The following is a 12,832-nucleotide window of genomic DNA, read 5'->3' as shown; positions in this document are numbered from 1 at the left end:
ATCTTTTGTTGGCTTTCTTCCCTTTCCTATCGCTAGTTCCCGAGATCACCTCCCAAATAATATCTCAAATCCTGAAGCAAATCCTCTGATTTGCTTCTAGGAAAACTCAAATGTTGGGAGAGATGAACTTAGAAGGGACAGCAAAGGAAAACAAAATCACTGTTGTTAAAGCTTTGGTAAGCCAGTTTAAAATTCAAAGTTTAGAGTAAAAATGCCTCAGCTCAAATCTGAACCTTGTATCTTACTTCCTTCAACTTAAAGGGGTTCCAGATACCAAAAAGGAATTTGAGTAGAAGATATTATTAGACTAACTTATAAGCTAATCTTCCGTAGATAAAATGTTAACCAAAATTTCTCTAAACATTGTCACAGAGAGGCCTTCAGCAATTTCTGGTTAAACATGTCAATTGAACAGAGCCATTTAATTTCTGTCTTTCCCAAACCTTATTAAAATGTCAGTAAGCTGTAAAAAACATAATCCCGTGCTGACAAAGCAGAGTCAACAGAAGGTGAGGCAAAAGTCACAATGCAGGGAACAGAATAAAACAAAAGCAAAAGATGAAGTATGGCTGAGCAATCCCATTTCTAGAAACTTACTCAACAGATATACTCACACATGTGAAATCACACATATTTAAGGTTATTCATTACAACTTTGAACTATCAAAATATTGGAAATAACCTAAATGTTCATCAGTATAGGACTGGTTATATAAATTACGGTTCACCCTTGAACAAGTAATTAGGGAAGCCAACATCTGTACAGTTGAAAATCCGCATATAAATTTTCTTTTCTTTTCTTTTTTTTTTTTTGAGACAGGGTCTCACTCTGTTGCCCAGGCTGGAGCGCAGTGGCCGGATCTCAGCTCACTGCAAGCTCCGCCTCCCGGGTTCATGCCATTCTCCTGCCTCAGCCTCCCGAGTAGCTGGGACTGTAGGCACTCGCCACCACGCCCGGCTAGGTTTTTTTTTTTTTTTTTTTGTAATTTTTTAGTAGAGAGCAGGGTTTTCACTGTGTTAGCCGGATGGTCTCGATCTCCTGAGCGCTCGGTGATCCCCGCCTCGGCCTCCCAAAGTGCTGGGATTAGCAGAGCTTGAGCGCCTGCGCCCGGCCCCCGCCCCCCCCGCCTTTTTTTTTTTGAGACGGAGTCTCGCGCTGTCACCCAGGCTGGAGTGCAGTGGCGCCATCTCTGCTCACTGAAACCTCCGCCTCCTCGGTTCAAGAGATTCTCCTGCCTCAGCCTCCCAAGTACCTGTGACCACAAGCACGTGCCACCATGCCTGGCTAATCAAAATTTTCTTTGGCAATCTTCTGCTTTTAAAATTTAGATAAATTTTCTTTTTTCTTTTTTTGAGACGGAGTCTGGCTCTATCACCCAGGCTTGAATGCAGTGGCGTGATCTTGGCTCACTGCAACCTCTGCCTCTGGGTTCCGGTGATTCTCCTGTCTCAGCCTCCCGAATAGCTGGGATTACAGGCACACACCACCATGCCCGGCTAGTTTTTGTATTTTTAGGAGAGACGTCAGTTTCACCATGTTGGCCAGGCTGGTGTTGAACTCCTGGACTCAGGTGATCTGCCCACTTAAGCCTCCCAAAGTGCCGGGATTACAGGTGTGAGCCACCACAACTGACCTAGATAAATTTTCTGCTTTGAAATTATTATTGTTATTTGAGACAGGGTGTCACTCTGTCACCTGGAGTGCAGTGGCACAATTTTGGCTCACTACAACCTCTGCCTCCTGGGCTCAAGCAATCCTCCTGCCTCAGCCTCCCAAGTAGCTGGGACTATAGGCACACACCATCACACCTGGCTAATTTTATTTTTTGTAGAGGTGTCTCACTGTGTTGCCCAGACTGGTCTTGAACTCTTAGATTCAAGCAATCCTCCCATCTAGGCCTCCCAAAGTGTTAGGATTACAGGCATGAGCCCCACCCCACTCCGCTGAAATTAGTTTTTATTTAAGGCAAGGTCTTATGTTTTTTAGTCTGGGTTCAAGTGATCCACCTGCTTCAGTCTTACAGGTAGCTGGGATTACAGGCATGCCACTATGCTCAGCCTTGCATATAATTTTTTGCTCTCTCAAAACTTAATTATCAGCCTAATGTTGACTGGAAGCCTTGCTGAAAATATAAACAGTTGATCAACACATATTTTGTATGTTATATGTATTATATCCTTTGTTCCTTTTTTTTTTTTGAGACGGAGTCCCACTCTGTTTCCCAGGCTGGAGCACAGTGGCGCGATCTGCAACCTCCGCCTCCCGGGTTCAAGCGATTCTTCTGCCTCAGCCTCCTAAGTAGCTGGGACTACAGGCACACGCCACTATGCCTGGCTAATTTTTTGTATTTTCAGTAGAGATGGGGTTTCACTATGTTGGCCAGGATGGTCTCGAACTCCTGACCTCATGATCCAACCTCCTCAGCCTACCAAAGTGCTGGAATTACAGGTGTGAGCCACCGCACCTGGCCTATATCCTGTGTTCTTACAATAAAGTAAAGTAGAGAAAAGAATTAAGCAGATCATAAAGAAGAGAAAATATTTTTAACTATTCATTAAGCAGAAGTGGTTCATCATAAGGGTCTTCATCCTCATCATCTTCACATTGAGTAGGCTGAAGAGGAGTCTCGGTGGCAGACTTGCTGTCTCGGGTGGCCGAGGCAGAAGAAAATCTTCATATAAGTGGACCTGAGCAGTTCAAACCCATATTGTTCAAGGTCAACTGTATAGTACAGTCATACAATGAAATACTCTGAAGCAGTAGAAAAGAATTAAACTCTTTAAGATGTAGAACCAAGTGTGAAATAAATTATGTATGTATAGAATGCTAGTATATGTTAAAGACAAAGAAAGGGATAAATGTATATTTTCTCGTATATAGATAGAATACTTCTGGAAAGATACAGAAGAAGCTACTTCTTCTTTTCTTTTTATCCTTACATGAGTTTATACATTTTAATTGGTTGCATGTATGCTGCTTTTCCATATCTGATGTTTTCTTCCTGGAGTAGGAAGCTCCAATGCCTGCAACACTCCTGGCTTTAGTGGAGATGAGGGACTTACCTGATTAGTGACTTTGGGAAGAACAAACCTCATGTGCTTGCCTCAGCTCTTCCCTTCTTCGTCTGGGGAGTGAGGGCTTGCACAGAGCACTGATGTTCTCAGCTGCTTCTCTTGGTTCAGGGACAGGCTGAACTCAAATTATTAATCAAGTGAAGAATAAAGACATCATTGGACATGCAAATGCTCAAAACATTTACCTCCCCTTCATTCTCAGGAAACTACTGAAAAATTTTCAAATTAAAATGTTGGAATGAACCAGGAAAAGGGAAGAGATAATATACAGGAAACAGGCTTCAAGATGAGGGGGGTAATGGGGGGTCCTGGATGTTGAAGGGAACCCCTAAAATACTGTCTTTGTTAGCTATAGGGCAGGCCCAGATTGGAGCAAGAAGATGGTGGAGCTGGAGCTGACAGTTACTCGATGCATGATTGTATTGAGAGATGTTAGACATATAGAGGAAAGTGTGGGAATAAAGTAGTGATAGGTATTCAGAAAACTAAGTTAAAAACAAACTCCACCTGGGCGCGGTGGCTCATGCCTGAAATCCCTTTGGGAGGTGGAGGCGGGTGGATGGCGAGGTCAGGAGTTTGAGATCAGCCTGGCCAATATGATGAAACCCCGTCTCTATTAAAAATACAAAAAAATTAGCCGGGCGTGGTGGCGCGTACCTGTAGTCCCAGCTGCTTGGGAGGCTGAGATAGGAGAATCACTTGAACCTGGGAGGCGGAGGTTACACTGAGCCGAAATCGTGTCACTGCTCTCCAGGCTGGGTGACAGTGTGAGACTCCATCTCAAAAACAAAACAAAACAAAAGAACTCCGAAGAAAACAGAGTTGTGGAAAGAAGGAAGTGTAATCATACTATCCTGTATGACTTAGCCTTGAAAAATACTGAATTAATCATATTGCATTTTAATTAATTAATTTATTTATAACAGAGCTGGGTCTTGCTATGTTACCCAAGCTAGCCTCAAGCAGTCTTCCCACCTCAGCTTCCCAAAGTGCTGGGATTACAGGTGTGAGCCTCTGTGCCCAGCTATCGTATTTTTTAAGTCAACAATTGTGACATAATTACATCGAGAGGAAGAGGAGGGCAGGTGGAGGTAGGCAAGATGAGTGTTAGAGTGCCAGATTCCATCTGTCCTATTCGGAAGGACGAACAAAAATTCCCAAAATTGAAAAAAAAAAAAAAAAAGACAAGAATTAACAATATATGTAAATTATTTAGAAATATGGAGGTAAATAAATACCAGAAGAAACAACTGAAAGAATTCAGATGGTTCCCTCTGGGAGTGTAAATGAGGAGGGGACTCAGGGGCTGCTGTTTCTCACTAGAGGCCTCGCATTATTTGACTTTTTAAACTGTGTATGTGCACTTCTTTGACATAAAAACTTAATTTTAAAAGCATTCAAAGGCTGAATGTGATGGCTGACGCCTGTAATCCCAAAACTATGGGAGGCCAAGACAGGAGGGAATGCTTCAGCCTGGGAGTTCAAGATCAGCCTGGGCAAAATAGCAAGACTCCATCTCTATTTAAAAAACATGTGTGTAAACTTTTCATATATCTATATACACACACACATATATACACATATATATATACATATATACATATATATACACATATATATGAAAAAGAAATTAGCAGGGCATAGTGGCTTGCACCTGTAATTCTAGCTCCATGAGAGGCTGAGGCAGGAGGATTGTTTGAGCCCAGGAGTTCAAGGTTTTGTATGATCTATGCCTCCAAATTTTCAGACGCTGATTTGAGTCATAACAAAACTCTGGTCTCCCATTTAGCCAGCTCTACGTATATTAAACTCTTTCTCTATTGCAATTCCCCTGTCTTGATAAGGTTCATAGCTCAGTGGCATGAGCTATGATTGCACCACCGCATTCCAGCCCGGATGAAAGAGTAAGAGGCGATCTCAAAATAAATAAATAAATAAATAAAATTTAAAAAATGAAAAAAAAGAAAAAAAGTAATTCCTGACAGTAATTCAGTATCTAAATGGAACTTGCAGTTTCCAACCCTTAATCTATTCCTATCAACTAGATTCTAGTTGAGAAACTCTACATTCCACACTTCACAAAACCACAAAGAATGGAAATGCTCAGCAGAACATAGCTTTTTCTGGTCTAAGATCTGAGAAAATTCCCCTCCAGATCCTTCTTAAGGAAACCCCATCTGATGATGTGATTAGCATCCTCCACAACACTCCTGTCCCAAATACAAGTGAGGATCACGAATCTACGTTACTGTGTGTGTTTTTTTTTTAATAGCCCCCTCTGTGTCTAACACTATAGCACAGCTCAGTCAAAGCAAGTCTGTGAAAGATGAAAGTACATAATTCAATGTTATGGTTGCAACTGAAGCTAGAGAAGCTAGATTCTCTAACTGTAGTTAGAGAATCAGGTACATATCCCTTAGGCACTTTTCTGCCAATATTATTTTTTCGAATAAAATTTTTGATGAGGTTGGTTAACACACATAGAGTGCAGGTATTCTGTTGCAGATTAGTAGACAAAACAGAGAGAATAACATCTTTTTATGAAAATCTAAGAGCCTACCTAACTTTAGGCGTTGGAACACATGTGCTCCATCTCCATCCAGACGTTTGTGCCAGTGGAGCTGCTGCAGGTGGAGGTAGGCAAGAGGAGTGCCAATTCCAGTGCTAACCCAGTCAGCCCTATGTGCAACCAGATCATGCTCTGATAGCTCGAGAACCACCTCAAAAGCACCGCCACCGGAGGTTCTGTACTGAAATAGGGCTGAAAGGATTCAGGTGGGTCAATAGTGCCTGCTGAAGGAGGTGGCTGTGGGTGAGGCTAGGATTTGGCTTTTCTGGGTGCCTTGGTTTAATGTCATCTAATAACTCCCAAAGTGCATCATTGCTCCTAACAGTGATATACATGATGCATCTTCTGATGAATTTCCATTCTATGAACTTAATTTTTATGAGGTCTTTTTTAACTTTTAATGATTTTGTTTTACCACACAGAAGCATATGGTTAAAAAAAAATACCAGCATATATTTTTTTCCAATGGGAAATCAATTATAAAATACATATTTTTAATCAACTTCAAAAAAAGATATATTAGAAAATAAGAGTTTCATGATTTAATGGTAGACATTGAGGATATACATTCTCTCTAGCCTTTGTATAATAGGTGGCAAAAAATAATATTCCAGTTCTGTAATTTTACGAGTGTTCATGTATCTGCCCCATGAGTTCTTCTTGCTCTTTGCCCAGACAGAGCAGATTTATCAAGACAGGGGAACTGCAATAGAGAAAGATTTTAATACACATAGAGCTGGCTAAATGGGAGACTGGAGTTTTAATATTACTCAAATCAGCCTCTCTGAAAATTTGGAGGCTAGGATTTTTTAAGGATAGCTTTGTGGGCAGGGGGCTAGGGAATGAGGAATGCCGACTGGTTCCATTGGGGATGAAATCATAGGAGGCTGGAACTTGTCCTCTTGTGCTGAGTCAGTTGCTGGTTGGTGACCATAAGATCAAAAGAACCAGCTTGGCAGTCTGGGTGGTGCCAGCTGATCCATCAGAATGAAGGATCTGAAAAATACCTCAAATACCAATCTTAGGTTTTTCAATACTAATCTGTAGGTGCAACTGGGGAGGCTGGAATCTGGTGGCCTCTGGCTGCATGACTCCTGAGCCATAATTTCCAATCTGTGGCTAATGTGTTAGTTTTATAGAAGCAGTCCAGTCCCCAAGCAAGGAGGGAGTTTGTTTCAGGGAAGAGTCTAGGTAATCATCTTTGTTTCATAAACTATGAACTAAATTCTTCCCAAAGTTAGTTTGGCCTATGCCCAGGAATGAACAAGGGCAGCTTAGAGGTTAGAAGCAAGGTGGCGTCAGTGAGGTCAGCTTTCTTTCGCTGTCAGATTTTTCTCACTGTCATCATTTGTGCAAAGGTGGTTTCATTCATATTCCCCATTGTATCTAACGGCGTGCTTTAACATCTTTATTTCCTAATGGGAGAGAATACACTCATGAGCAAGCTCAACGGGCTCTCTCTACGAGGTAATTTTAAACAGCATTGCTTTTCTGAAGTTTGATTATTGCCGTTAACTGTATGAAAATCTATACAGAACTCTTCAACTACAAAGGAAAACATCGACTTTTATTGTTTATTTCAGTTTTCCAGGGTAATACAATGGCACAGAGAGCTGCAACATGTAACTGGATTTAGAGAAACTAACTCCTGTGAAAACCAATTAGGAAATACAGCACTTCTGCAAAATTCTCTGTCCATCCAGACCAATTCTCAGCAGCCAACATTTGCAAGTGATATTTTAGAGCCCTGTGCTCTTTAAGCTCCTTGACGTAAGACAAGTTATTGCATGTCATGACAGAGAGAACGTAACAAGTCCAAAATTTAAGGAGGAGGTAGCTGTTTATTTCACTTTTGATAGTAGACTCGAATCTGCCTTCAAAAAAATGAACGAGAATAGGAATAAATTGCAGACTTTGGGCTCTTTTCTGGCTGACAGGGTTTAAGTAACACCAACATGCCACACTCTGGAGCAGCAGGATCTTTATTTTTGGTGCCACCTCCTCATCTTGCAACAAGTGAGCCACTTCTTTCATGTACTCAGCTGCAAATTTCCCAGCAGGTGGTCCTCCTGTAAAACAAGCATTTGCATTTCCAGAAGTATTTGGTGTATCTAGTAGCTAATAACACTTTGAATGCTCCTATATGTTCATATTCTCGTTGCCCTATAGAGGATACTTTGGATACTTTGAATTTTCCTGTCTTTTTCCCTCACCTCCCATGCTGCTGCCATGAAGACCAGAAAGTGTGTGTCGATAAGCAAGCAGTGATATGAAAAGCCTGGGAAGGTCTCTGCTTGCTGGTCTCCTCCCTGGTTCCTTTAAGCAAGCACCCAGGAGTGAGTATTTCTTTCTTTCATTTTTTCTTTTCTTTTTTTTTTTTTCTTTGAGACAGAGTTTTGCTCTTTTTGCCTAGGCTGGAGTGCAATGGCACGATCTCAGCTCACTGCAACCTCCACTTCCCAGGTTCAAGAGATTCTCCTACATCAGCCTCTCAAGTAGCTGGTATTACAGGCATGCACCACCACGCCCAGCTAATTTTTTGTATTTTTAGTAGAGAGGGGGTTTCACCATGTTGATCAGCTGGTCTCGAACTCCAGACCTCAGGTGATCCACCCGCCTTGAGCTCCCAAAGTGCTGGGATTACAGGCGTGAGCCACTGTGCCCGGCCAAGAGTATTTCAAGGTGAATAAAACCTGGTTGCGTTCGCTTAGCAAATATCCCTCGTGGTCTCATTCTGGATTATCTGCCTTTAGTACTGGTGGGGGAAAAAAAAGAAGGATCCCAGAGCATTAGTGCCAAGAGCAAATTGAAAGGTTGAGCAGCACTGTCAGGGACTGACTGGCGGGAGGGAGGTTTTCCTGAGTTTTTGTTCGTTGCTGTCTTGTTCCCCTTACACATTTCTTGCCTCAACTCTTTTGCAGCTATGGGACCAACACGACCTTACAAGATTTTTCTTGTTTAGCCACTGACCCAGCCTGGCCCTAGACTGTACTTTCACCATATACCTGAGCCCCAGTGCAAATCTCAAACTCCAAGGTACTAGCCAAGAGGACATGGGATGAAGACTTTTTAGGTGGTATGGAGTAGCTGACAAAGCTGGTCGGATTCTTGCCACTGGAGGTTTTTTTTTTTTTTTTTCTGAGACAGGGTCTCACTCTATCGTACAGGCTGGAGTGCAGTGACGCGATCTCAGCTCACTGCAACCTCCATCTCCTGGGTTCAACGTGCCACCACACCCGGCTAATTTTTGTAGTTTTAGTACAGACGAGGTTTCATCATGTTGGCCAGGCTTGTTTTGAACTCCTTACCTCAGGTGATCCACCCGCCTCCACCTCCCAAAGTGCTGGGATTGCAGGTATAGCCACCACGCTCGGCGCCACTGGAGTTTTGATCCCACTTGGATTTCTCTTACTTGTTCTCCACAGTTCCATGGTCCTAAGAATATTCTATTCAACATTAAAGCTTTACCTGAAGCCTAGGCAGAGGCCCTTTCCCTAGCTTCCTACCAGAACAACTAAGGCTAAATACCATCAAATTAAGGAATTCTGATCCTTTCATAATTAGCTAGCTCTTCCCACAAATGGTGAAGATAGCTACACAGGAAACTCACCCCGCCCCATGTTGGGGGAGCCCTTAACCCCCACTCAGATGGGTGCATCTCCTATGTTTCCTGTCTCCTTTCTAGCTCTGTGCCAGTGGTTCCCGGCCATTCTGGCAACAAGGATTCCTTTCACTGTTTTCTTTCCTGAACTCCATTCTTTGAAAGATTTAGTCTATCAAACTACATCTAAGTAATTCATCTTCCCACTTAAAACTCAGTCTAAGGGCTGGGCGTGGTGGCTCATGCCTGTAATCCCAGCACTTTGGGAGGCCAAAGTGGGTGGACCATCTGAGGTCAGGAGTTTGAGACCAGCCTGGCCAACATGCTGAAGCCCCGTCTCTACTAAAAATACAAAAAATTAGCTGGGCATGGTGGCGGGCACCTGTAATCCCAGCTACTAGGGAGGCTGAGGCAGGAGAATAGCATGAACCCTGGAGGGGAAGGTTGTTGCGGTGAGCCGAGGTCGCACCACTGCATTCAAGCCTGGACAACAAGATTAAAACTCCATCTCAAAATCATAATCATAATCATAATCATAATCATAATCATAGGCCGGGCACAGTGGCTCATGCCTGTAATCCCAGCACTTTGGGAGGCCGAGGTGGGGGGATCACGAGGTCAAGAGATCAAGACCATCCTGGCCTACATGGCGAAACCCCGTATCTACTAAAAATACAAAAAAAACAAAAAACAAAAAACAAATTAGCCAGACATGGTGGCAGCCGCCTGTAATCCTAGCTACCTGGGAGACTGACGCAGGAGAATCACTTGAACCCAGGAGGCGGAGGTTGCAGTGAGTCGAGCGCCATTGCACTCCAGCCTGGGCAAAAAGAGCAAAACTCTGTCTAAAAAAAAAAAAAAAGACAAAAAAAACCCACAAAACTAATAATAATAATAAACATAATCAAAGACTCTTATAGCCACCAGCCAGAGCTTCTTGTTAGGAAATGTGTTATTGAGGACAGTCTATAAAATCTCATTACACATCCTAAAATTTATCAATTAGAAAAAAATGGAGTGAGTTTGGACTTGATGATTATTAGAGCAATGTGTGTTCAAACAGTTACCACTTTATTTTCCACTTTGCTTTCTAGTCAAGTATACATTAATCGTTGTCTGTCACTAATGCCCCTATTGGCTTACCTAGTAAGTGTCTTAAGAGTATTAAGATTTATTGATTTTTCTAAGATATTTACTGTACAATGCATAAAATAAAAAGTAAAATATCAGGTAGTTTTACTCTGCATTGGAATCAAATCACTAGGTTGAAATTATATCAAATCATTGTAGTCTTTGATTTTTTAAAATGTTAATGAGAAGTTTGATAGGCATTTTAGTACATATATATTTTAATTAATAAAAATGGGAGACATTTAATTAGTAGTTTATTTGATGGGCACATTCTTTTAAAACATGAGATCCTTGAGGATAAAATAATTAGTAATATTTTGGGCACAAAGACAAAAAAATTTCATCCAATGAAATGTTATCAGAATTTTAAGATTACAGCTAAGAAAAATTACTAAACTACAGTGTTATAAAATGAGTATCATGAAACACTCATTTTAGCACAGCCAGTTAGATCAGTACCTGTGAAGGCCAGCAGTCCAATTTTCTGGGCAGCTTGAGCTCTCTTCTCAATGGGTAGGGATTCATTCATCAACACTTGACCAAGTACAACAATTTTTTCCTTATGAAAATAAGTCTCAGCTGAAGGGATTTGTTTTTCCTTCTTAACAAAAAAGCCCTTAACAGTGGCACACCAGTATTTCTGGAGATGCCGACACAGCCCCGCAAAATACCCATACATGTTAACCCAAATTTGCCTACAAGAAAATCGGCTGTTAGCCATTGTGGAAAAAGGCCAATGGTCCTTCAGGTGCATCACTGGCAGTCACAGGAGTTCACAATCAAGAACTCTGGAATACATCACTTAGCAACACTGTGGAATGGAATATACAAACCAGGGAAAGCAATAGATGCCTAAATTCTTCAGCTTGTCATTGAAGGCCTTCTACTATTTAGACTAAACCAATTTTACTTTCATTTCTCTGGTGTACAAAACCTCAACTTAAACTTGTTTCCCCTAATGCACATACATCTCACTATTGTCTTTGAACCTTTGCTCAGGCAGGGTGTATTTGGAACTTGCCCATTCTAGTCTGATTATTCCAACATGTACTTTGCTTCTTTCCATCGATCTTTCATAGTATTGTTACCTCTTTTGCTTGTTTGCTACCCAAAGAGAGTTCTCTACATCATAGATTTATCTTATTTTGCTGAGAAAATAGAGCAATGAAAAGACACCTTGCATAACTCTTACCAGTGCATTCATCCACCTATCTGCATCTGCGGTACCCATAGACTCTGACTTTCCTCCTGTTACTATGGATACTCTCTCTGTGCAGTAGATGTCAATCAGCTCCTCTCACCTCAAGAAAGTTGCTCTACAGTTCTTCTCTTATCTTGGTAATTTTTCCATCTCAACTGGACCCTTTGCATTATCAACAAACACGCTATACTTTTTTTCTCATTACAGAAAGAAAACTCTCTTGACTTCATTTGCTTTCTCCCTGCAGCGACTGCACATTCACTTCCCCGCTCTCCTTTACAGTATAGCTCTTTAAAGAGCTGCTATACTCCCCATCTCCAGTCTTCCTCATTCTTTCTTGGATGAATTCCAAACAAGATTTCAACCCCATGACTCCACTGACATTGCCTGTTACGGTCATTGAATTGTCAGTCTTTGACATTTGACACTCCTTTCTCTCTGAAACACATTTCACCCAGCTTCTAAGATATCACACCCCTAATTTTTCTCCTCCTGGCCACTCATCATTTTCCTTTACTGGTTCCTCTTCTTCTTTATGACCTCTAAATATTGGAGGCCCCAAGGTTCATCAGTCTTTGTATGTGTTCTTTTTTTTTTTCTTTTGAGACAAGGCTCTCTGTGTCCCCCAGGCTGGAGTGCAGTGGCATGATCTTGGCCCACTGTAGCCTCGACCTCATGGGCTCAGGTGATCCCCCTACCTCAGCCTTCTGAGTATCTGGGAATCACAGGTGCACACCACCATGACCAGCTAATTTTTCTGTAGAGATGAGGTTTTGCCATGTTGCCCAGGCTGGTCTTGAACTCCTGGGCTCAAACAATCCACCCACCTAGGCTTCCTAAATGCTGGGATTACAGGCATGCCACCATGCCCGGCCCTTTTTCTTTATCTATACTTCCTAGATAAGATAAACCAGTTTATGGCTTTAACTATTACCCATATGCTGAAGACTCCCAATTATATATATTATGTATATATTATATTAATTATATGTATATATAATTTTTTTTGAGACATGTTGCCCTGTTTCCCAGGCTGGAGTGCAGTGGCCCAATCATAGCTCATTGTGGCCTTGATCTCCTAGGCTCAAGTGATCCTCCTGCCTCAACTTCCTGAGTAATAGGGACAATAGGCCACCACACGTGGCAAGTTTTTAAATTTTTTTTTTTTAAGAAATGGGGGTCTCACTATGTTGTCCAGTCTGTTTTGCACTCCTAGCTTCAAGCAATCCTCCCACCTTGGCCTCCCAAAGTGCTG

The 12,832-nt window shown here is 41.9% G+C and overlaps 2 protein-coding genes across 2 annotated transcripts in view; both read right to left on the bottom strand.

The window, feature by feature from the left end:
• Nucleotides 1-7,190: 7,190 nt before the first annotated feature.
• ARMH2 (armadillo like helical domain containing 2) lies at nucleotides 7,191-11,247 on the bottom strand. The gene is made up of 2 exons (XM_017878529.1): nucleotides 10,836-11,247; nucleotides 7,191-7,713 (listed from the first exon to the last, which is right to left on the bottom strand). Exons 1-2 carry the CDS (start codon nucleotides 11,128-11,130, stop codon nucleotides 7,286-7,288), a joined length of 723 nt encoding a protein of 240 aa, XP_017734018.1. The 5' UTR covers nucleotides 11,131-11,247; the 3' UTR covers nucleotides 7,191-7,285.
• Nucleotides 7,628-12,832, bottom strand: part of RIPOR2 (RHO family interacting cell polarization regulator 2) — a 256,335-nt gene continuing 251,130 nt past the window's right edge. The window contains exon 23 of the mRNA XM_017878522.1: nucleotides 7,628-7,713. The gene's annotated coding sequence lies outside the window, so the exon portion shown is untranslated. The remainder of the gene's footprint in view (nucleotides 7,714-12,832) is intronic.

Source organism: Rhinopithecus bieti, unplaced genomic scaffold, assembly GCF_001698545.2.
Source record: "Rhinopithecus bieti isolate Rb0 unplaced genomic scaffold, ASM169854v2 scaffold_11110, whole genome shotgun sequence".
In the NCBI taxonomy this organism is placed as follows: Eukaryota; Metazoa; Chordata; class Mammalia; order Primates; family Cercopithecidae; genus Rhinopithecus; species Rhinopithecus bieti.
The sequence above is the reverse complement of the archived record's forward strand: the minus strand, read 5'-3'. Positions and strand labels throughout refer to the sequence as shown.

Coding starts and splice junctions, on each gene's coding strand:
- ARMH2 (XM_017878529.1), bottom strand. CDS start 11,130: ATGCACCTGAAGGACCATTGGCCTTTTTCCACAATGGCTAACAGCCGA. Junction 7,714..10,835: donor TGGACTGCTGGCCTTCACAG/GTACTGATCTAA, acceptor CTTGTTTTACAG/GAGGACCACCTGCTGGGAAA.